Here is a 23,673-nt window from a genome sequence, read left to right on the forward strand (position 1 = left end):
GCAGGATGTTTTACCTATAATAACCACGGATGCTGCCCTCGATGGTAGACATTATTATAGTAGGAGTAATTTTGCAAGGCTACGCTTCATGAGTAAAGCCCCACTAGTTTGGAGCATGGATGAGAGATAGGGCTATAACACTACTAGACCAGTTCTGTGACTTGTTTTCTCCTTCAGTGAGCATCCATGCTGGGAGCAAAGCCTCACAAAATTACGTTTTCTGTATGTTTCCACCAGCCTTACTAACTTTTGCTGAGGATCTCAATTCCAAACAGTATCTTGCTCAAGGATGACTCTCAGGAATTCTCTAATGTACTGCATGTGGAGGAGATACACATCATGACTGCCTGATTTAAGTTGTGCCACAACAGGCAGATACAGAATGAAGGCCAAGCATTTCTTACAACAGAAAAATAAACTATAGGACCAATACTGAGTCTTGTATTTTATACAGCTTTTTCACTTATTCTCAGATGTTATGACAACCCCAACTCCAATAGTATTCTTTGCTGAGGGAAAGAAAAGAAATGGGCATGACACCGAGACTCAACTCAGTCAACATCTCACAGCCAACTAAACAAAGAACTTGTATTTATTCAGCACCTTTCATGTCCTCACAATATCCCAAAGCACTTCACAGCCAACAAAGTACTTTTGAAGTGTAAACAATTTTACAACACCAAGTTATAGTCCAGCAATTTTATTTTAAATTCACAAGCTTTCGGAGGCTTCCTCCTTCGTCAGGTAAATGTTTTGAAGTGTAGTCATTGTTGTAATGTAGGGAAACTAGGCTGTGAATTGAGAATCAGAGCCACATCGAACAACAAGATAAACAGGAGGTGAGCTGTGTATGATTGACTCTAAAGGCATTTTTCTTCCAGAACGTTCAATGGGAGGAGAGTAGGAAAATTTATCATGCTTCTCCCCTCAGTTTCAACACTCAAGAGCTAATTTCTACTCACCGTCAAATTGCAATGGCAATTAACATTGCCCCAGAGCAATCAGTTTTCCAGTGTCAATCTAGGTGTGTGGAGGATACATGGAAAATATATCCCAGAGGAAATTAAAATAACCTGTGTCGATTTGTAATCAAATGCTTACTCGGACAGGGTGCGGGTCGGTTGGTGTGACAAGTGGAAATGTGTTAGACTGCTGCAATAGGGGGCATCCTTCTGATGTTGAGGCTGTGGCACATTGTTGGGCCAGAAATGGGACAACTTCACCCTGCACTTAACCATATCGTACTTGACCTGGTTAATGCTGTCTCTAGGTGCCAAAAATGGAAAAAATGATCTATTCCCAGGCATGATTTCTTTCACCCTGTGGAGCGCCATATAATAATGAGAAAAGACAGCATACTTGTACAGATGAAATAGAATGTGGAATGTTTCTGTGATACATACAGTGACTGAGTAATCAGGATTGCTTTGGAAAAAAAAATTAGTAATCCCCCTCTAATAATCACGTGGTTGATAACATATTAGCCCGAAAATTGCTCATAAAATAACAGTGATGCTAACAGGGCTCACCGTCATTTCAGGGCAAATGGAAGGGCGAGTTCTGGTGAGCGCACCATGCGCAATTAAACCTGGAAATCGCTCTACCATTTGCCCTGCTCATTTGAAAGTTGAACAGGAAGGACAGCTCGCCAGCTGAACGAATGGACCAGTGTGAACTTGCTGACCTGTGCAGCTGGAAACAAACTAATCTCTCCATAAAAAAAGGCACGCTAGGTTTTTTTTAAGGTCCAAACTAACTTTTAACGGCGTGGTAAGTATTAATGACTGCCAAACAACCTCACTGGCACTGAAAACTAACTTTTAAAATTTGGAATCTCATTACTTCTGATTTTAATTGTTGTTGGACATTTATAAAAAATTTATTAAAAATGTAAAGTTTTTTTTTACTTTTTCTGTCTGTCTTTTATCTCTCTTTTAATTTGATATTTCTTACCCTCTCTTTATTTCGCTTTCTCTAACTGATTTTACATTGAATTTACTGTCGTAGCTTTCTCTTCCTAGATCTGACTCTGCCCAGCTTGTCAAGGATGCTTCAAGTTGATCGGTTGGGGGGGGGGGGGGGTGGGGGGAGGGGAAAGAGAGAGAGAGATCCTCTCCTCGCTTTCACGGCTGAAAGAAGTCCGGGAAAGACCGCTGCACTTTTTGCAGCTCACCGTTAGAGGACGTTCCCACACTAAAGTCCGCTAATAGTTTGTGAGCGAGTTTATAACTAAATAGGCAACGCTCGTTCACCGTTCAGCCTCTGTTTTCTTACGTAACAATGCTGTTAATTTACACTCACTGATGTCACCTTTCCACAGGCCCTGAGGAAGCCCTGCATTTTGGTAAGTACCCATTTCAAATTGATTAAATTAATGGAAATATCATACCACACAATACCCTCTCTAACTAGGTCTTGGTTTCATACATTCCAACCGCTCTAACAAGTATTTGGATGCATAGATCGTAAACTGTCTAACAAGCTCCTGGTTACATACCACACTCTTTCTAATAAAGTCTTGGTTATATACTCTGCACGCTCTCGAACAAGCTCTTAGTTATATGTACTGTATCCTGAATAAGGTCTTGGTTATATACATCTCACCTCCCTAATAAGCTCTAAGTTATATATCCTGCACCCTTTCTAATAACTTTTTATTTATAAACCCCAAAAAGCTGTTGAGGCGGGGTCAATTGAGTATTTCAAAACTGAGATCGATAGATTTTTTTTGTTAGGTAAGGGGATTAAGTGATATGGAGCCCAGGCAGGTAGATGGAGTTCAGATACAGATCAGCCATGATCTAATTGAATGGCAGATCAGGCTCGAGGGGCTGAATGGCCTCCGCCTATTCCTATGTTTCAATCTCTCTAACAAGCTTTTGGTTGAATACGTCACACCCTTTCTAGCAAGTTCTTTGTTATATCCACCGCAGCCTTTTTACAATTTTTTATTACTGAGAGACTTACATGAAGGGCAAAGGCCCAGAATGCAGGACACCATTAAGTTGGAAAAGAATAGGAGAAATGACTTGATAAACCAAGAGGTTGTGCATATGTGATGCCATGCTTGGGTTATAAAAGCTTGTAGATTATAGGAGAAAGTGAAGAGGGAGATAAAGGCCCCGATATTTACAGAGAGATGGGGAGGGAGTGGGGCAGAGGTTTAGTGGCTGGGAAACCCAGAAATTCTGCCGAATTTAACGGCAGGACCTCGTTTAAATTTTTTGTCTCCGGTTCCCAGCCGGCAGTCAGCCAGATTGAGGGGCTGGCTGGCTATCAGGTGGGAAGGCCTGTGGAACCAGGCCTGAAAAGGTCACCTACCTACTGGATCCAACAGTTCTTGCCTCCCTCCAGCTGCAGGGTTCCCTGAACCCTGGGAAACCCAGCCCGCAGGCCTTAAATTTATAACTGTCCTGAAATTTGAGGCACGCAGCCTCATTAAAATATTTAAATGACAGGCCCACCTTTGGAGAGAAGGTTGGTCGCCTGTTCCCCCAACCGATCTCCTTTAAAATCAGAAGTTGGAGGCGGGTTAGGGTCAGGATTCCCATTTTGGAATTTTTAACCCCCACCCGTCCTGGATCGTTAAAATTCCGCCCCCCCCCCCACCCCAAACGAGTTTCACAGTTTTGAGATCCTGAGAAAGATTGAGTTAAAGTCAGAGATAGAGCGATAAGTCTCAATTGAGGATACAAGGAGGAAGAAAATTGTGTAGGTTGGTGTATTTGGAGCCTGAGAGGAACAAGAAAGAAAGTTCAGTGAAGCATTGACAATAGCGGCACTGATAAAACACAAAGGAAAAGAAAGGTTGTAATGGAGAAAGAGAAAAGTGTCATCTATCAGATGACAAGTTTTCTTGTATCCAGGGCAAGTAAATGAGAAATGTGTTAAAAGAGCATCTCCACATTTGGTATCAGCATCCAAATTCAAGCTTGAGCTCTGCATAAAATTAAGAATTATTGAGGAGAAAAGTGTTTGTCACGAAAGAGAAACCTAAGGTTCTTGGAGACAGCTTTAGTAATGAAAGGAATAGAAACAGAAAACGCTGGGAATACTCAGCATCTGTGGAGAGACAAACAGAGTTAACGTTTTAAGTCAGAACTTCCCTTCACCAGTGGTCCTAAACCAACTTACTGCTTCACGGCCCTCAGTTCATCGACCTGAAACGTTAACTCTCTTTCTCTCCCCACAGATGCTACCTGGCTTGGAGCGTTTCCAGCATTTTCTGTTCTTATTTCAGATTTCCAGCGTCCGCAGTATTTTGCCTTTGTTTTAGTAATGGAAGAAATGAGCGAGTTCCAGTTGAGATCAAAGGCAAGGCCAAGAGTGTCAGTACGTAAAGGATGCCAAAAAGCTGGAGACATCAAAGGAAAGGGGAAGGAGGTATTTGTTGATAGTGAAACTGTGGCAATTTATTATTCTCTGTGTTCTTCCTGTATTGTAATATTCTATCAGTATTTATCTTTTTCTGTGAAACTTGCTGCATAACTCTGTGCACATTCCAAACAATTCTGGACACACACGAATCTGGGATTATCTTTGTGTGGCTCAAAGTTACTGCAAAACTCAGGAACACTATTGAGAATCCCTACGTGGTCAGTTTTTGGTAAAATATTAAAATGCCTACGTGGCAAAGAAGCAGAATGCAAAATGGTTAGAAAGGGTTAATTAGTTAGTAACTGAGATTGGTACAGGTGGCCTGGCCTCCTGCTGGGCCATATGTTTGCGTAGTCAGCAGGTTTGCATGGTCTTATCAATGTAGAGTATTTGATGTGATTCAAGGACTGGTCTGAATGTCTCCATGTTTATGGCAGATCAATATAGGTAACGAGCTTAGCCAAAGTTGGGAGATAAGGAACAGAAGGAACAGGAAAGAACATTCCAGGTTGGAAGGTGAGGAAGTATCCCCTTTGATGTCTAACAGCAACTTGATCAGCACATGGACGATTTATGATTGGCCGGAAATAATGTAACCTCGCATGGCAACCTATGCCCGGCTTATGATTGGTGTTGACCCTCGTTAAGTATGTTCCAACCCCTATTGATTTGTATAAAAACGTGTGGATTTCTGTATGTTTCTTGTTCTTGCTCTGCCAGCATAGAGGGACTCTATCAGGAGTCCAAATCAATGCTGCAGACTAATAACCCTGCTATTAAAGTTGTGATGAACTTTAAAATGTATTCGACTTCAGTTTTTACTGAACCAGACTGAGGGGAAAGAATCCGGATCGTCACTATGTGCTTTGAAAATGCTGTGTACCTCAAGCTGTTGCAGCTTACAAGTTCATTACACACCTCAGGGTTTCTCAATGCTTCACAGTTCATGTATGCTTTAAAATGGTGGTGCTGATAAAATGGCTCAGGTCCATTTGTAGCCTACCTTCCCTTCACCAGTGGTCCTAAACCAACTTACTGCTTCATGGCCCTCAGTTCATTGTTAATCTCCTACATCCTCACAAAGGTGGGGTTCAGTGCTGTTCTCTCCTTTTCTTGCTTTCCAAAATAATAAAGCTGGGGATTACCATTAGGAGCCATGGTATTGATAACAGGATGTAAAAGGAGCCCAGTAAAATGGAATTATAGGAGACCACCACTTGGCAATTCTCTAAAGTGACATGATTGAAATTTGGAGGACCATAAGGACAGACCCCTTTCCCGTTACCTCATGGATGCAGCCTGTTCCAGCCCTTCAGCAAAACATTATTTGGACTGTGGCCCTCAACAAGAAGTTAGTGAGAAACATTGCCTTGGAAGAATTGCAAGCTAAAGACTTGCTATTTACTTCAATGTCCCTGTATGTCTCGGCATTCCTTGTACTTCTGGGTCACTGAATCCCATGGAGTGTCATATCACTCCGACCTTTGAACAGTGGTGTCCCCTGTGGTGGAGGGAAGCAGGTGCCAAATTGCTGTCGTCTTTGTCGTCATCCTGAAGTTGTTTTGCAGATTCAAATGCATGTGGTGGGTGTGAAAAGTGGGCAGGATAGTAATCATTTATAACAGTAAACTCAACAAGAATGATGAGCACAAATCATGAAACTTGCTATTGATTTTCAGCGGAAGGGCAATAGTTCTCACACTATGCAGAGCCAAACCATCCCAGATACTGCAAAGAAGAGTCTTGCATCAGAAGAAGGGCAATGCCACTTCCTATTTTTTCCCCAGTGAATTTTGTGTTCGTAGATCTTTATTCTGATCACTATTTCATTTAATACACTTTCCCTCTTGATCATTTACTCCCACACTAGTTATTTTACATTTATTTGTATTGAACAGTATTTGCTGCCCAATAGCCCAGTCAAGCTATAAGATGCAAACCCTTCTGCATTGTTTCCCATTATTTGCTGTGCCTCATATTTTGGTATTATCTGCAAACTTAGAGGTTTTAGCTGAAAAATACCAAGAATCTCAAAACGTATTAATGAGATGCTGAACTCACAATATCTTTCCAGGTTGAAAATTCCCTGGCTTAGAATGGGAACCTAAGAAGTGCGGATAGATCAGAGTGTTTAGGAAAGGCATGTAGCAACATTAGATAACGTTATAATGAGGGGCCGTGGGATGTATCAGAGAGTCTGACAGTGAGGGATGTAGGATATGGTAGAGAATAATATATTGCAGCCTTGTGAAGATATAGGCTCAATTCAGATTGCTTCCAATTGTAATCTTTGCTCATTCCTGATTATCTCATTGTGGGTTGTGAATCCATTTCAAAAGGATTGTGCTTTTTTTTTAAGGATTACACATATAAAAGATGGAAAAGTTTGCCTCGTGAGGGGTCTACTGTTGTAGGCTGCATTCGCCAACTGTGCTGACCAGCAATCTATTTGAGAGAGCGAGGGAGGGAGGTGGGGAAGAGGATACACTGAGTCACTGGATTAGCAGCACATGAATGATTTATGAAATGCCATTGGTTTTTGTGCTTTTTTTGTCAATATATTTTCTGGAAATGGTAGAAATTAGGAGCAAGCTAAATAATGATCATGGTGGAGAGAGATAGAAGTGGTTCCCACAGCAACAGCACTGTGTAATGATCCAGTTGCACCTCCTCCCACATAAGGAGCTGGTCTGTAATGATGCCAAGTCTGGAGAGGACACAGCATGTGTTTGACTATTGCAAAGCGATGGACTGCAATAAAAAAAAATCAAATAACAAGCCCTCCCCCGAAAGCTCAGTGAGTGTATTCAGTGAATAGCCGAGCCTTACAAGCTAGGCAGGTTCTAGGTTCGATTCCCATTCTGTGTTGAGATAGCTGATTTCAGCCAGGGTAGCAGTGGAGACACTATAGTAGAATTATAGAAAATTTACGGCACAGAAGGAGGCCATTCGGCCCATCGTGTCTATGCTGGCTGAGAAACGAGCCACCCAGCCTAATCCCATTTTCCTGCAGTTAGCCTCAGTGCCCTTAGCTAAAGAGGGCAAATCTAACCAGGGTTTGTCACTGCTGGTTATTATCCAGAGACTCCTGCTTCAAAAATAGGAAGGACAGCATTAGTCATGATTGTGATTCCCAGACAATGGAACGACCTGACTGACGCACTCAGTCAAGGCCCATACATGAATAGTAGCCAACCTGGTAAGGTTAATGAGGAAACGATTCCATGTTTGGTTCGGCTAAATCCAGGCCTACCAACTCTCCTACATTCAGATGGAGTTTCACACAGAAATTCTTGATTGCCCTCTTTCCTGTTTGAACATTTGCAGTCATCTGCCTCTACTGAGTCATCCCAAATGGAAAATGTGTTCAAGAAAAGTAAGCTTCTCCTTTTGGTTAGAACTTTACCGATCCATTGCTGCATTGTTTTTTCAAACCTCGCCGAAAATGTTAAAATGAGGAGTCCCATAGAAAACATAGAAACATAGAAAGTAGGAGCAGGAGTAGGCCATTCGGCCCTTCGAGCCTGCTCTGCCATTCAATATGATCATGGCTGATCCTCTATCTCAGTACCATATTCCCGCTCTCTCTTCATACCCCTTGATGCCTTTTGTGTCTAGAAATCTATCTAGCTCCTTCTTAAATATATTCAGTGACTTGGCCTCCACAGCCTTCTGCGGTAGAGAATTCCACAGGTGCACCACCCTCTGCGTGAAGAAATTTCTCCTCATCTCGGTCCTAAATGTCCTACCCCGTATCCTGAGACTGTGACCCCCTCATTCTGGACCCCCCAGCCAGGGGAAACATCCTCCCTGCATCCAGTCTGTCTAGCCCTGTCAGAATTTTATCCGTTTCAATGAGATCCCCTCTCATTCTTCTAAACTCTAGTGAATAAAGGCCGAGTCGACCCAATGTCCCCTAATGTGATAGTCCTGCCATCCCAGGAATCAGTCTGGTGAAACTTCGCTGCACTCCCTCTCTGGCAAGTATATCCTCAAACGGACTCAAATTAAACTTCAAAGCTGAAAGGAATTTGTAACTATTTTTGGATCATGGTCTCAGTTACACATGAACATGGGGAGTTAAGTAAGAGCAATGTGCAGGCAAGTTGTAAGCGTTATTGTTTTATTTAAAAAACCATCTTGTGTCTGCTGAGCTTCCATCACACTATGTTACAGATGCAAAACAATCAGAAAGAAAGCCAGTCATTGACTTGGAGCCTGAAATTTACAAGCAACTACAATTCCCTCTGGTTGATGATTTGCCTGCAGGGAGTACTTCAGTCATACTTTTAAAGGGGTAGGCCAGGTTAACAATTAAACTGTGTTCCAGATCACTGACTAATTTGGAGCAATGCCACTAGAGGTCAGCTAATGTTTATAGTTGTCAGAGCTGTGAGGGGTGAAACTGGTCTTTGGCAGCTGGTTTTATACCCCGACCCGATTTACTTTTCCACTGAATCAAATCGGGCTGAAGACTCACTATTATCTGTTTTGCACTACTGCCATAGACCAATTATAAGCTCTTTTGAGTTTAGGTAGAGATATTGTTGTAAACATTGCCAATTCAAGAATCAAGAAACAGGATAATTTTCATTGGATATTGGGTTTGATGTTCTCAGGGAGTTTTTTTTAAATGCCAATTTTATCCTGTGAAGCGGGAGTGCTCCCCCAATTCCACGGTTGTCACGATCACCTACAACCTACCTCCTGAGACTTACCTTTGAACCGCTGCAGTTCAAGCATAAAATGTTATCGATGCCCGAGGTACACTTTCTGTGGGCCTCTCAATTGGGGCGTGAGCTGCCTGCGCAACGCTGAGTCTGGGCTCAAAAACAGGCCCTGACTTCTTTCTACCTCCTCGTGTCCATGTTGGGAGCAAGGCCATAATGAGGTTTATTGGTAAGTAAGTGCCTCTTGATTGCACTGTTGGTGACTCCTTCCATCAGGTTTGCTCATGATTGAGAGTAGACTGATGGGACTGTAATTGACTGAGTCAGAGATGTTCTACTTTTTGTGGATAGGACATATCTGGGCAATTTTCCACATTGTCAGGTAGATGTCAGTGTGGTAGCTGTACTGGAGCAGCTTAGCTAGGGAACGCGGCGAGTTATGGCACACAAGTCTACAATTCTGTGACCAGGATATTGTCTGGGCCCACAGCCTTTGCTGTGACCAATGCATTTAGTGGTTTCTCGATGTCACATGGAGGGAATCGAATTGGCTGGAGGTAATGCCTCAGTGGAAGTGAACCAGCAGAAACGGAACTGGTGAATGCAGTACAGGATTTCTGTTTGACCCATTGGGGGCAATTTTGACTTTGTGAGGTAAAATGGGAGATAGCAAATTGGCAGCTTGTTTTACTTCCTCGTACATTGCCTTAAGCAAAACATTATTTGGACTGTGGCCCTCAACAAGAAGTTAGAGAGAAACATTGCCTTGGAAGAATTGCAAGCTAATGACCTGCTATTTACTTCAATGTCCCTGCATGTCTCAGCATTCCTCATACTTCTGGGTCACTGAATCCTATGGAGTGTCATATTTAGTCCGACCTTTGTACAGTGGTGTCCCTGTGGTGGAGGGAAGCTCGTTTTACTACTCTCACGATTTTTATTTCCATTGAAGTTACCTGTTTTACACTATCGCGCAAAGTCAAAATTACCCCCAGTGTGTCAGTGCTCCCACTCAAGATAGCTCCAAGCTAGACTTGGAGACACCAGAAAACACAGATTCAGGTTCAGGTGAATGTGTGGAACAGCATTCCTAGGGAGACCATGGAAGCAGACAGGGTTAGCAAATTCAAGAGAGCTGGGTAGTTTTTTGCTGAAAAAAAGTTTGAGGGGCATAAGAGAACTTTGGGAGTGGCCAGATATACTGGCAGTGGTCTTTTCTGGTCCTGTATATTCCAGTGTTCCTATAAGCGATTAGGATAACATCCATAATAGATGGATTGCTGGCCCGTGATTTCCCGATATACGCTCCAAACAAACAGATGAGGCTCCATGCTGGGAGCATGTATTTTATAAAATTGACCCTCATAAGTGTATATCCAAGGGGAACTAAGTGTAACCTGAACAGATATAGGTTGATTTTGACTTTTGGGCGGCCGACTGGCGGAGGAGGTGATTTTAAGACCCGGGGCCTAATTTGATTTTGGCAGACGAACTGCGGACGTCAAACAGATGACCCGATGCAGCTCGCCTCTCTTGGGCCTCAGGAATGTCATCCAGCAGAGGCCCACAGGTAGGCACTCGGAGGGGGGAGGAGTGACGCCAAGGCGGGGCCATGAGGAGCAATCCTGTGCCTTGCGTCACCACAAAAGAAAAAAATCAATCTAAAATTCTTTTCTGGCCATTTCCAGAATGAAATCCATCACCAGCTCCGCCCATGTGTCCTTAAAATTGCAATCATCATTAGGACTATGATTTATATGGGAAAGAAGCTTATGACTTGTATCAGGCAGGTACTTCGGCAGCCCCTGTGAAAATCACAAAGACCAATTGTCGCAGTTAATTTGGTGGGGTGGGGGGGCTAAGGTTACCGACCTAATTTTTAGGCCCTTACCGTCCCCTTAACGCCGATTTTGCCAATTGAAAATCGGCCCCATAATCTCTAAAATGGATAAATATAGCAATTATTAAAATGGAAGTAGAAATGCAAAAACAAACTCGACGGGGGGGGGGGGGTGGGGGAGAAAAAAAGAAGAGGCAAAGAGGTCTGGGTTGAGTGTGAGCATTTTACTTGAAACAGGTTAAAAAAAAGAGGCCCCTAGAAATTATGTTAAACATAACACTAAAACACATTTAAATGGAAACAGAAACAGCTGGAAATAAACAGCAGGTCAATCGGCATCTGCATAGAGAAAAGAAAAATTGATATTTTGGATGTGTACCCTTCATCAGAACTGAAGACTGAAACATAGTCTATCCGCCAATCCTGAAAAAGGAACCATTCTTCCAGTAGTACAACAGTTAATGGTGGGTTAGAAAGGAAGTTAGAAATCTAAACTAATAAGACAGTGAATTAATATTTTCTATAAGTATTCACTAGAGAGGTTAACACTCACCTGCCATCAATTTTCTAAACAAATCACGCCAAGTACGCTGAAGGATTTGGGAGTCAATTTGGTAGAAGTACTCGCTAAGTTAAAGGGAAGTAAGATGGGCCAAATCAAAAATATCCCAAGGGTCCCAAAGGAGACCCAAGTATAATTTGTTGGGCACCAGAAACGTCATGGATGGATCGCTGGGCGCAGGTGAGGCATTTCACAACTGGAATCAGACAATTGGAGTATCTATATTTAAAAAGTCCATTAGCCTAGCGTCAATAGCAGGTAAAATAATGGAAACCATTGGAAGAGATAGGTTGAGGGAGTGTTTGTATAGCAGTACTGTAATGAGAAACTATCAGCATGGATTTATAAGGGGTTCTTCATATTAAATAGTTTTGACTTTTTTTTTGAGAATGTTACCGACTTAGTTAGATAGTCATATGTTTATTTACAATTTCAGAGACAAAGTTTCACATGAGAGACTTCCAATTAAACCAAAAACCATAGGAACCTAAGCTCGGAGCTGAGAGTGAATAAGAAGCTGGTTGAAACACAGGAAACACAGAGCACGTGCGAGAGGGGTAATGTCAGTCTGGAGAAGTATTGAGTGGAATCCTACAGACAGCAGTTTCTGGGCCCCTTTTGTTTCTGATCTACAAAATAATGTGGATACCAAAACAAGCTATAAACCTGTCACATTTACTGATGACAGATAGGGAGAGCAATAATGATCGAGGATGCAGCGAAAGATCTGCAAAAGAGAAATTTGAATTTTACAGCCTGGAAAGCGGCCACTTAATGGGGCAGCTTTATCTAGGTAAACAATTATTAAGTGGTACAGATAAGGTAAACCCAGATTATCATTTCAATGTAAGACCAGAGGATATAAATGAAATTTCTTGACACAAAGTGTGATGAATGTTTGTATTCGATGAGGCAGGGTAGTAAAGGCAGATCTTGGTTTCTTCAAAATGCAGTTGAATTCGGTGATGGGAGAGGTTGGTATATTCGAGGGATGCTCTTCGATGTGCTGACTCATCTTCACGCGTCCCTAACTCTTCTTATGTTCTTAAGCTTTCACCATGAAGGCAGGACTATCCCTATCTAGCGATAATGGAAAGCCTCTATTATAGTTTTGACAAAGGGTTTTCACTGTTTCTTGAAATGCTTGGATAGCCGTTTATAATTTTCCTTTTGCTTTCCAGTAAGAGAAAATAATTGCAAATCCCTTGGTGAAGCAGTCTGTGAAGGGAGAAAGGGGAAACATAAAGGGAGATGGAAAAAAATATAGATGAAAAAGAGAGGATAAAAAAAGTGGAAATCTTTAATGCCATTCCCTACGATTCATGTAACGGGCACATTTCTAGCCAGGTTTATGTTTTTTGCTGTGCAGGTGTCTCAGGTGCAGCTCACAACTGAAAACCTCACACTTATGTTGTCCAGTGTTGACAGTTGTGAGATACACACTAAATTACAACACTCTCTTAATGGCAGCTTAGTGCACAGGATGGAGCTTTGATTCTCCATTTCCACTTACAGCACAGTGGACTAGAAATTTGTTCGCGCGGTGCCCATTTTACAGGCGTAAAACGGGCGCCAAGGGTCCAATATGACTGGCAGCGTGCACATGCTGATCCCACGGCAGAAATGCGCTGCCTACTATTTTAGATGGGGATCCTCCGTAGGCGTCCAGAGCGCGCACTAGAATCATTTAAAAGCCTCATTGTCATGTTTAAATAAGAGTACTTTTGTGAAATTGCCCCAGTGCCTGATTCGCCAACTCGCTCAGCTACTCTTGGCACTAACATGCAACAGTGCAGTGCTATTTAAAGGGCTCATCCACTATATGGGTTATTTGCTGGTTTGTCCTTTAAGGCTGCTGTGTAACTTCTGGCCATTTTTTTTTTGCCTATTTACTGCATTCTACAACTGATTTCTGACTTCTGCTAAAAGGTTTTTGCTGGTGTTGGATTGCTTTTGTCTGCCTTCACAACAGTTTTACTGCAGTCATGGGTGGTCTGCCTTTGGGGCTGAAGAGCGAGGGAGAGCAGCCAAAAAGACAAGAGACAGCAGGAGCAGCTGGGACAAGAGGGAGAAGGAGGAGGAGCACACTGCGTGGGAGACTATGCCCACAGCGGGTCTCCTGCCTAAACTTCACTGAGGATCAATGGCACAGAAGTCTTTGCTTCAGCAAGTAGGTTATCACCGAGCTATATCACCTGCTGGAGCTGCAACTCGAGCAGGGCACGGCCAACAGCACCTGTGACTATCAAGTCACCGTGGTCCTTAACGTTTATGCCATGGGGTAATTCCCCATGCTGACACCAGCAACATCTCCCAGTTTGCTGTTCACCATTGTATCAAGGAGATCAAAGCTCTCTAGGCCAGGAGGAACAGCCACTTTCAATTACTTTCCCAATGGATAGAATGAAGCAGGATAAGACAGCATTAGGTTTCGCTCACATTGCAGGCTTCTCCAGGGTGCAAGGTGCCATACACTGCATCCACATGGCCTTGCGTGCTCCCCATCACCAATGAATTCTACTCCCCAATGTCCAGCTTTGTTTGCGACCACACGCAGCGCATCATGCAGATATGTGCCCGGTTTCCTGGCAACAGTCACAATTCATTCATCCTAGAACTAGGAGGCATAGTCTCAGGATAAGGGGTCGGCCATTTAGGACGGAGATGAGGAGGAACTTCTTCACTCAGAGGGGTTGTAAATCTTTGGAATCCTCTACCCCAGAGGGCTGCGGATGCTAAGCCGTTGAGTATATTCAAGGCTGAGATAGATAGATTTTTGAACTCTAGGGGAATCAGGCGGGAAAGTGGAGTTGAGGTCAAAGATCAGCCATGATCTTATTGAATGGCGGAGCAGGCTTGAGGGGCCGTATGGCCTACTCCTGCTCCTATTTCTTAAGTTTTTATGAGCCAGTCCTCTGTGTAGCCTTTATTCCAACCAGGCAGGCTGGTCATAGGTTGGCTACTAGGCGACAAGAGGTATCCCCTTGGATTTTGGAAGGAAGAATGAGGAGAGGCAATATAAACTAAATGGTACAACTTTAAAGGGGATGCAGGAACAGAGAAACCTGGGGGTTCACATACACATATCTTTGAAGGTGGCAGGATAAGTTGATGAGGCTGTTAAAAAAGCTTATGGAATCCTGGATTTTAAAAATAGAGGCATAGAGTACAAAAGCAAGGAAGTTATGCTAAACCTTAATTAATCTCAGGTTAGGCCTCAGCTGGAGTATTGTGTTCAATTCTGGGCACCACACTTTAGGGAGGATGTCAAGGCTTTGGAGAGGGTGCAGAGGAGATTTACTAGAATGGCACCAGGGATGAGAGACTTCAGTTACGTGGAGAGACTGGAGAAGCTGGGATTGTTCTCCTTAGAATGGAGGTTATGGGGAGATTTAATATTCAGAATTATGAGGGGTTTTGATAGAGTATATAGGGAGAAACTGTTTCCACTGGCAGGAGAATCAGTAACCATAGGACACAGATTTAAGGTGATTGGTAAAAAACCAAGGGGGAGATGAGGAGAATTTTTTTGACGCAGCGAGTTGTTAAGATCTGGAATGCGCTACCTGAAAGGGCGGTGGAAGCAGATTCAGTGGTAACTTTCAAAAGGGAATTGGGCAAATACTGGAAGAGGAGAATTTTGCAGGGTTATGAGGAAAGAGCAGGGGAGTGGGACTAATTGAATAGCTCCTTCAAAGAGCCGGTACAGGCACGATGGCCTAAATGGCCTCCTTCTGTGCTGACTGTTTCTATGATTCTATGGCACAGTCTCTGACTAATTCCACAAGCAATGGAACCTAAGAAGCCCACCAAAGTTAAGTGTTGAATTATTTTTTGTGCTGGAGCAGGAGTGCCTCGAAATTTTGGGAGCTTCTTTGCTGCTAGAACTGGTGACCGGCCAGAGCACTCTGCCAGTCGGTCGCCCAAAAGTCAAAATTAACCCTCTTACATTCTATATCACACCCCCTTGGCACATTGCATGGTCCCAGTAGTTCAGGAACTGCAAAGCATTTGATCATCTCTATTTGTACTTATCCTTATAACTCCAGATATATCCTAATCAGATACCATCCAGTCCTTTTGTAAAGGTTGTAATTAACACTGCAGTATCTGGGACTGAATTACAGATATTCGAGATCTATGGTTACAAAATATCCTGCTAAATTCAAGCCTTGCTTGCAGCTTGTCAATTCCATACTCTGCTTTTGATCTTGTACTCATATTCCAAGTTAAGTAATCTGCATACATTTGAACTGCAATATCAACCAGAGGCCTGATGGGGAGCCAACATTGCACCCCCAGTCAGGGAAAACCTGCCGGGAACCAGATCCTGGGCCAAAAGAGGCCTAGCAGGTAATTTTAAAATTTACTTTTCATGTCTTCTTGTACTTCTGCCCTCCTGGCCCACATCATCGGGCCTCCCTTGAACCGGGCTAATTCCTACCCCCGATTGCGACAAGACACCCTTCCCCCGGTCATTTCTGCCTCCCGGCCCTTATCTCCAGCCTCCTCCCGATTTCCAGCCTCCACTCCTTCCCGATCTCCATTCCCCCCCAACCTCCCAATCGCAAGCATGGGGCTAATGCTGTCCCCACGGGTTCCTGGCTGCGGCCGCCTGCTGCTAGTTTTCCCTCCAGCCTGCTGGCCAGGCTGTCAGTTTGGCCGATTGCCTGCCCAACAATATTCTAATGCGGCCCTTCCATTTTGATTGGCTGGGCCTCCACATCTCCGGCCTTGCGGGGTTCCTTGGCCCAATGCGCACTCCCCGGCGCCCCGTTAATATCATGGCCATTATCTCAGTAACTTCTCTCTCCCCTGTATGCATCGCGGCGATTCTTTTTGGAAGCTGTCATGTTCTGGGATTTTGACTATTTTTTAATAGAAAGGATTTGGAAGTAAAGAAGTTACATTTGTTTTAAAGCAAAGCGTATTCACGGAAGTTTGGGGGAAAAAGGGTCACTGCGAAAAAATGTGGTTAAAATACTCATGAGCTAGGCTGTGAAATTATTTCTCCAAAGAATGAAAACTGTAATCAATTCATTAGCCTGTTTCGGTGATCAATAAATATCTCTCATCAATTGTGTTGTCCTGGGCACTTGGCAAGGTTGTCTCGAATAGGCTCTCCCTCTGGATTGTGAACAGAGGGCGATAAAACGGAGAAAGAAAAACATAGTGACAGTCAATAACTGATGTGGGGAAGCGTAGCATGTTCATTAGTTTGTATTATTACGCAAAGACAAGTTGTACTGATAGAATTAAGTGAATCAGAGCATAATTGTTGCTCTGTATGTTCGCTTGCCATATGTGAAACAAAGCAGCTTAACAATTCACATCTGGTCTTTTCTCACCAAGTGTTTTCTTGGCCCACTTTTGAAAAGATTGAAGAATTACACGAGGGAATGTGTGAAGGACACAATATCCAGCCCAAACCCACGACCTCTACCACCTAGAAGGACAAGAGCAGCAGGCACATGAGAACACCAGCACCTGCACGTTCCCCTCCAAGTCACACACCATCCCGACTTGGAAATATATCGCCGTTCCTTCATCGTCCCTGGGTCAAAATCCTGGAACTCCCTTCCTAACAGCACTGTGGGAGAACCTTCACCACACAGACTGCAGTGGTTCAAGAAGGCGGCTCACCACCACCTTCTCAAGGGCAATTAGGGATGGGCAATAAATGCTGGCCTCACCAGCGACGCCCACATCCCATGAACGAATAAAAAAAAATATGCCCAGGTGGATGCATCGTTACAGCCCCTGAATTACGCTGTCATATAACTAGATATTGGGCAGCGTGAGTCATGTAAGAGGTGTGGAATTCGCTTACGGGAACAACAGACACCACTGAACCTGAGACCGCAGAACCTGAGCTTATAACAGAAGCATTTTAAATAAAACATTTATGAAATTAGATAAAGATTTTAGAGAAAGCGGTTAAAGAGGCATACGGGATCCTAGGCTTTATAAATAGAGGCATAGAGTGCAAAAGCAAGGAAGTTATGAACCTTTACAAAACACTGGTTCGGCCACAACTGGAGTATTGCGTCCAATTCCGGGCACTACACTTTAGGAAGGATGTGAAGGCCTTAGAGAGGGTGCATAGAAGATTTACTAGAATGGATCCAGGGATGAGAGACTTCAGTTATGTGGATAGACTGGAGAAGCTGGGGTTGTTCTCCTTGGAACAGAGAAGGTTGAGAGGAGATTTGATAGAGGTGTTCAAAATCATGAAGGGTCTACTAGACAGAGTAGAGAGAGAAACTGTTCCCATTGGCAGAAGGGTCAAGAACCAGAGGACATAGATTTAAAGTGATTGGCAAAAGAATCAAGGGCGACATGAGGAAAAAGCTTTTTTTTAAAAACACAGCGAGTGTTTATGATCTGAAATGCACTGCCCGAGGGGGTGGTGGAGGTCAACTCAATCGTGGCTTTCAAAAAGGGAATTGGACAAGTACCGGAAAGGAAAAAATTTGCAGGGCTACAGGGATAGGGCGGGGGAGTGGGACTAGCTAGATTGCTCTTGCAGAGAGCCGGCACAGGCTTGACGGGCTGAATGGCCTCCTGTGCTGTAACCATTCTATGATTCATATCAGCGTTTTAAAAAGTTTGATCTTGCCACCTCTCAATCTTCTTTTCTATGATGAAAGCAAATTAAGTGCCGTGAGACTCTCTTTAAAAGTTAGAGTTCCGAGTCCTGGGATCATCTTTGCCACTCTTCCTTGAACTTTCCCTAGTAAATAAATGTCCTTTTAAGGTGAAGTGGCCAAAACTGCACACCACAATGTCAGAATAGGAGAGGGTGCAATTGACTTGATTTCAACAGTGATGAGGATACAGGGAAAGAGAGGGTGTAGGCCAATCTGTTTGGAATTTAGATGGAATAAGAGTGGAAAATTCAAAGGAGCAATGGCCATTGGTAGGGTAAAGAGAGATAACAATGGTTACATGCAGAGATTGGAGACTTAATATAAGTGAAAAATTGACTTGAACCAAAATATTTTGTATCCTGGCCAGGAGTGTGACATGAAGGATGAATCCCACCACACAGGGTTAAACGTCAAGCTCTTTTTATTATTGACAGAACCTCAATATCCATCCACTGGGGTTGTTGTTACGTTGAATAAACTGTATTTAGTTTCAAGTAGTCATTGCAGCAGAGAAACAGATCTGATATTCAAGTTTTGTTAAGAGAGTGAAAATTTTCATAGCAAGAGCTGACTGAGTGGAATCAGCTGGAATGGGAATTATTCCAGTTGATGGCTGTAAACCCTTAAGGTGTTCAAGGAGGATTAAAGCAGTGAAACAATCTGATGTGTTTGGTGGACCTAGCACACTTTGACTGACCATGACACCTGCTCCTGTTCTGGGATTGGCGCATCACAGTACTCACTCAGTTGTGCGTTATAGTGCATGAATTATGCAAATTGAACTGTAATCACGTGCTGATAAACGTGGGAATTTTGGCATTCGCGCACAAATGAAAAGCAGGAACCCAGCTCACATACACTAATAAATGGAAAGAATCTGGCATTGCACACAGATAAGTATGAGGAATCCAATACAGCGCACCAAATTAAAGGGGTAGAGTTTCCGCTCATTTATGCCAGTAAGATCACCGCAGTCCAGCTCAAAAGATCGGGGGACTTTTAAATGCGAGTGAGTTACGACCAAAATAAACTTACATTCTTGTTTACTGCGATCCTTTAGACTGGTTTAAGATTTAATTTGCCTGAATCAGGCCCCGCCCACAAAACTGGCCACACCCCCAGGACTCTGCAAGATTCCGCTAGTTCGGGAAGGCTGATTAAGTTGGGCTAATTTTCTTATGCCTACAAGTGCCTGCGCGCCTGTTTTTAAAGTATTTTCTTATCAAAAAAATATTTAATTTACTAAGAAACTGACTAGTGTACATCAATAAAACTAGTAAATGGTTCAGTATAGTTCTTTAAAGTCATTTTCAGTGAATTTAAATCAGGTTGCTCACAGGTGGAGGACTGGGCATTGATTAAAAATGCTTATTTTTGTTGATAAACCCATTTTCGGCTGTATTAACAAAACTGCACCAGGTTACCACTCTTAAATACATGAATACTTTTTAAACGGAAGGGGGAAAGAAACAATTACGTTTTATTATGCTGCTCGATTGCGCTGGTTCATGGAAGATTTTAAGTTTGTGATTATGCAAATGTTTTTTTTAAAATCGTAAACTTGATCTGTAACCTAACCCGAATGCACCTAAAGTGGAAATTCTACCCCTTGGAATCCAGCTTGTGTGCTAATAAATTAGAGGAACCTAGCTTCTGTGGAGTAATAAATGACAGAAACCCATCTCCCGTACTGTAAACAAGAGGAACATAGCTGACACTGGCTAACAATGTGTGTGCTAGTAATCTGGAGGAACGAAGCTAATGAGGGGATAAAACTCAGCCATTATTCAGTGACCCATGCTGCAAAGTGTGTGTGTCTGGATTTGAGTTGACAACTGGAACAGGCTTCATTATGACCCATTGGAGATGAATTTCCGTCGGGTTTCTCTCACTTATCCACTGTAATTACCAGAGAAACTGTGTAAACTGCATTTGTGCTGTCCTTCTGGAGTTTCTGTGGCTCTTCCGCTGAAGTTTCAGCGGACATGTGGGATAACCCCTGTGGAAATTCCCCCCATTTTCTAATCTCACACGGCATTACCATCGCCGAATCCCCCACCATCAACATCCTTGGGGTCATCATTGACCAGAAACTTAACTGGACCAGCCACATAAATACTGTGGCTACAAGAGCAGGTCAGAGGCTGGGTATTATGCGGCAAATGACTCACCTCCTGATTCCCCAAAGCCTTTCCACCATCTACAAGGCACAAGTCAGGAATGTGATGGAATACTCTCCACTTGCCTGGATGAATGCAGCTCCAGCAACACAAGAAGCTCGACACCATCCAGGACAAAGCAGCCCCCTTGATTGGCACCCCATCCACAACCCTAAACATTCACTCCCTCCACCACCGGCGCTCCATGGCTGCAGTGTGTTCCATCTACAAGATGCACTGCAGCAACTCGCCAAGGCTTCTTCGACAGAACCTTCCAAACCTGCGACCTCTACCACCTAGAAGGGCAAGGGCAGCAGGCACATGGGAACAACACCACTTGCACGTTCCCCTCCAAGTCACACACCATCCCGACTTGGAAATATATCGGCCGCTCCTTCATTGTCGCTGGGTCAAAATCCTGGAATTCCCTTCCTATCAGCACTGTGGGAGAACCTTCACCATACAGACTGCAGCAGTCCAAGAAGGTGGCTCACCACCACCTTCTCAAGGGCAATTAGGGATGGGCAATAAATGCTGGCCTTGCCAGCAACGCCCTCATCCCATGAACGAATATTAAAAACCAGGAGAATTAAGCACATTAGGGAGGTACCAGAGAGAGACTTACACCCTTGGAACTGTATCACAACATGACTCAGTGATACAGTGATGGGTATATACCCCACAGTCACTGTAGTAACATTCAAATATATCTCACATCCCTCACTAAAACACTTTGATATACTCTAGGATTCTTCCTGCAACTCTGATATAGTCTGGTGTCCCTCACTTTAACAGAGTCTAATATATATGATATCCTTCACTATCACACTCCCCGATATACCTCACCCCCCTCACTGAAACACTCCCTGATATACACCTCACACCCCTCACTGAAACACTCCCCGATATACCTCACACCCCTCACTGAAACATTCCCTGATATACCTCACACCCCTCACTGAAACATTCCCTGATTTCTCTGTCTCTGCTTCATGTTGGTTGGCCACATCAGATAAAGAAAGGGGAAGATTCTGAATCCAAGCATCTCCCCTCTGGCTGCACTACAGCTCTGAATAACACAAGATAAAGAGTTATATGATAAGGGATTCTTCTCTCATGTCTAGCCTCCAATCTCTCTCTTATAATTTTTCTTGTCGATTTTATTGATACTGGTAAGATCAGTCGTTTCTGAACTTTCCTTTCTTGTTCCTCCTGACTCCAACTTATGCCGGCTCACACACTTTTCCCCCTCCCAGCATCTTCATTGTATTCAAATCCAAATTGTACGCACCATCTCCTACTTCAACTTATTCTTTCCCACGACCTCAAAGTTGTGAAACTCCTTAACTCTCATTCTTTCCTCTGACAATCTTTAGACTTGGCTGCACATAGCCCCTGCATCTTCATTTCTCATCCCTTTTCTACCTTAATGGTGCCCTACACTGACTTCACCTAGATTTCTCACAAGGCCATCAGAAAGAGAGAGGTGGAAGGCCATTCCAACTCATTCATCTAGAAAGAACCTACAGCCCTTTCCACTTGCCCACCATATTGTTGCATCCAACTGTTTTTACATTTTTCCTGGGCTTTTGCTATTGCTACACAACTTGGAGGTCCATTCCATTTTGTGTGTGAAGAACTTCTTGATATTTGCCTTTTATTGGTTTAAACCTACGCCCCCTGGTCCTCGTACCATCACATCTTGGCTTGAGTAGCGTTCCAGATCTAACTTTGATTAATACTGCAATCGTAGACACATTCTGAAACCTTTCTTCAATGCATTTTAAGCCTTCTCAAACAAAAATAGATGGTGAATTGGAAACCAAATCCATCCCTCACTTATACAAGGCTTGCTCTTTTGCTGAATTAATGGTGCATTTACCAAATGAATGGTCTAAGAGAGAAGGTGGCTTAGCCTATGTGACACTGATGCATGTAAACTCCCTTTTCCTCTGTCAAATTGTAGAGTACCTAACTCTTTATTTATACTGATATGTTCAATTATTTCAAATCCTGCCAAATAATTATCAGCATCACCAGCTCTGCAGCCAACAATGTCTGGTATTAATCAGTAATATTTCATCCTGGCAACACTATAAATCGAACTGTTTGGTTTATCTATGGGGAAGAGGTTTAATCTACAAACAGAACTGATGCATTAAACAGGGTGTTATCTTTTCTGGATGCTTCAAGCTGCTCTTTGCCTTTGTATCGAAGTGTCAATAGAATGTGTAATTATTAGCCTTGCATTCTACTGTCCCACTCAGCTCAGCTAATCTCACCTACCCTTCAACCTTGCTCTTAGATAACGAGTCATGTGTTCTGCCATTTCTTTCTCCATAATCTTAACTATGTCCACTATTTGACTACAATTGTGCTCTGTTGACTTTGACGCTCCCCAACTGGCCTGATCTCATTCCCCAGCCCCTCAGGTCTAGCCTTCGCCTCTGATTCAGAAGGTCATGGGTTCAAGCCTCACTCCAGAGACTTGAGTACATCATCTAGGCTGACACGGCAGTGCAGTACTGAGGATGTCAGAGGTGCCATCTTTCGGAAGACATGTTAAAACCTCTGCTCCCTAAAGGTCGATGTAAAAGATCCCATGGCACTATGCGAAGAAGAGCAGAGGATATCTCCTGATGTCCTGGCCAATATTTATCCCCCAAGCAACATCGCCAAAATGGATTATCTGGTCATTTCCATCATTCGTGTTTGTCGGATCTCGCAGCGTGCAAACTTTGTGTTTACCTACATTTCAAGCACTTTCCTTTACAGTGCATAAAATTCATCAAACATTTCACTATCTTTTGACTCGATGAACGCACAGTGCAGAATCTACCTCTCTAACTTTGGGACTTTCCAGTTCTGGCACACCTTCATTTACATCCCCAGTCTTTCAGAGAATAAACTATTTCTGCATCAATCATGTCGCCCGCAGACGTCAAGGTCATCATCCATCGAAACAAAAAGATTGAATTCTGCCTCACTCAAACCGCTGGGAATCAACAACAACAACGACTTGCATTTATATAGTGCCTTTAAATGTAGTAAAACGTCCCAAGGCGCTTCACAGGAACGTAATCAGACAAAATTTGACACCAAGCCTCATAAGGAGATATTAGGACAGGTGACCAAAAGCTTGGTCAAAGAATTTCAAGAAGGGTCTTAAAGGAGGAGAGAGGTAGAGTAGCGGAGAGGTTTAGGGAGGGAATTCCAGACCTTAGGGCTTAGGCAGCTGAAGGCATGGCCGCCAATGGTGGAGCGATTAAAATTGGCGATGCTCAAGAGGCCAAAATTGGAGGGGCGCGGAGATCTCGGAAGATTTTTAGGGCTGGAGGAGGTCACAGACATAGTGGGGGGTGAGGCCATGGAGGGATTCGAACACAAGGATGAGAATTTTAAAATCGAGGCTGGA

The 23,673-nt window shown here is 43.3% G+C and overlaps 1 protein-coding gene across 17 annotated transcripts in view; it reads left to right on the forward strand.

The window, feature by feature from the left end:
• The window catches only part of LOC137306476 (neurexin-2-like), a 1,403,359-nt gene that overhangs the window by 248,786 nt on the left and 1,130,900 nt on the right, over positions 1-23,673 (forward strand). Inside the window, exon 3 of one of the 17 annotated variants that reach the window (XM_067975720.1) lies at positions 22,165-22,193. The exons of the other annotated variants lie outside the window; for them this stretch is intronic. Coding sequence (XP_067831821.1) covers positions 22,165-22,193 — 29 coding nt within the window. The remainder of the gene's footprint in view (positions 1-22,164; positions 22,194-23,673) is intronic. 17 annotated transcript variants of the gene reach the window in all.

Source organism: Heptranchias perlo, chromosome 43 (assembly GCF_035084215.1).
Source record: "Heptranchias perlo isolate sHepPer1 chromosome 43, sHepPer1.hap1, whole genome shotgun sequence".
In the NCBI taxonomy this organism is placed as follows: domain Eukaryota; kingdom Metazoa; phylum Chordata; class Chondrichthyes; order Hexanchiformes; family Hexanchidae; genus Heptranchias; species Heptranchias perlo.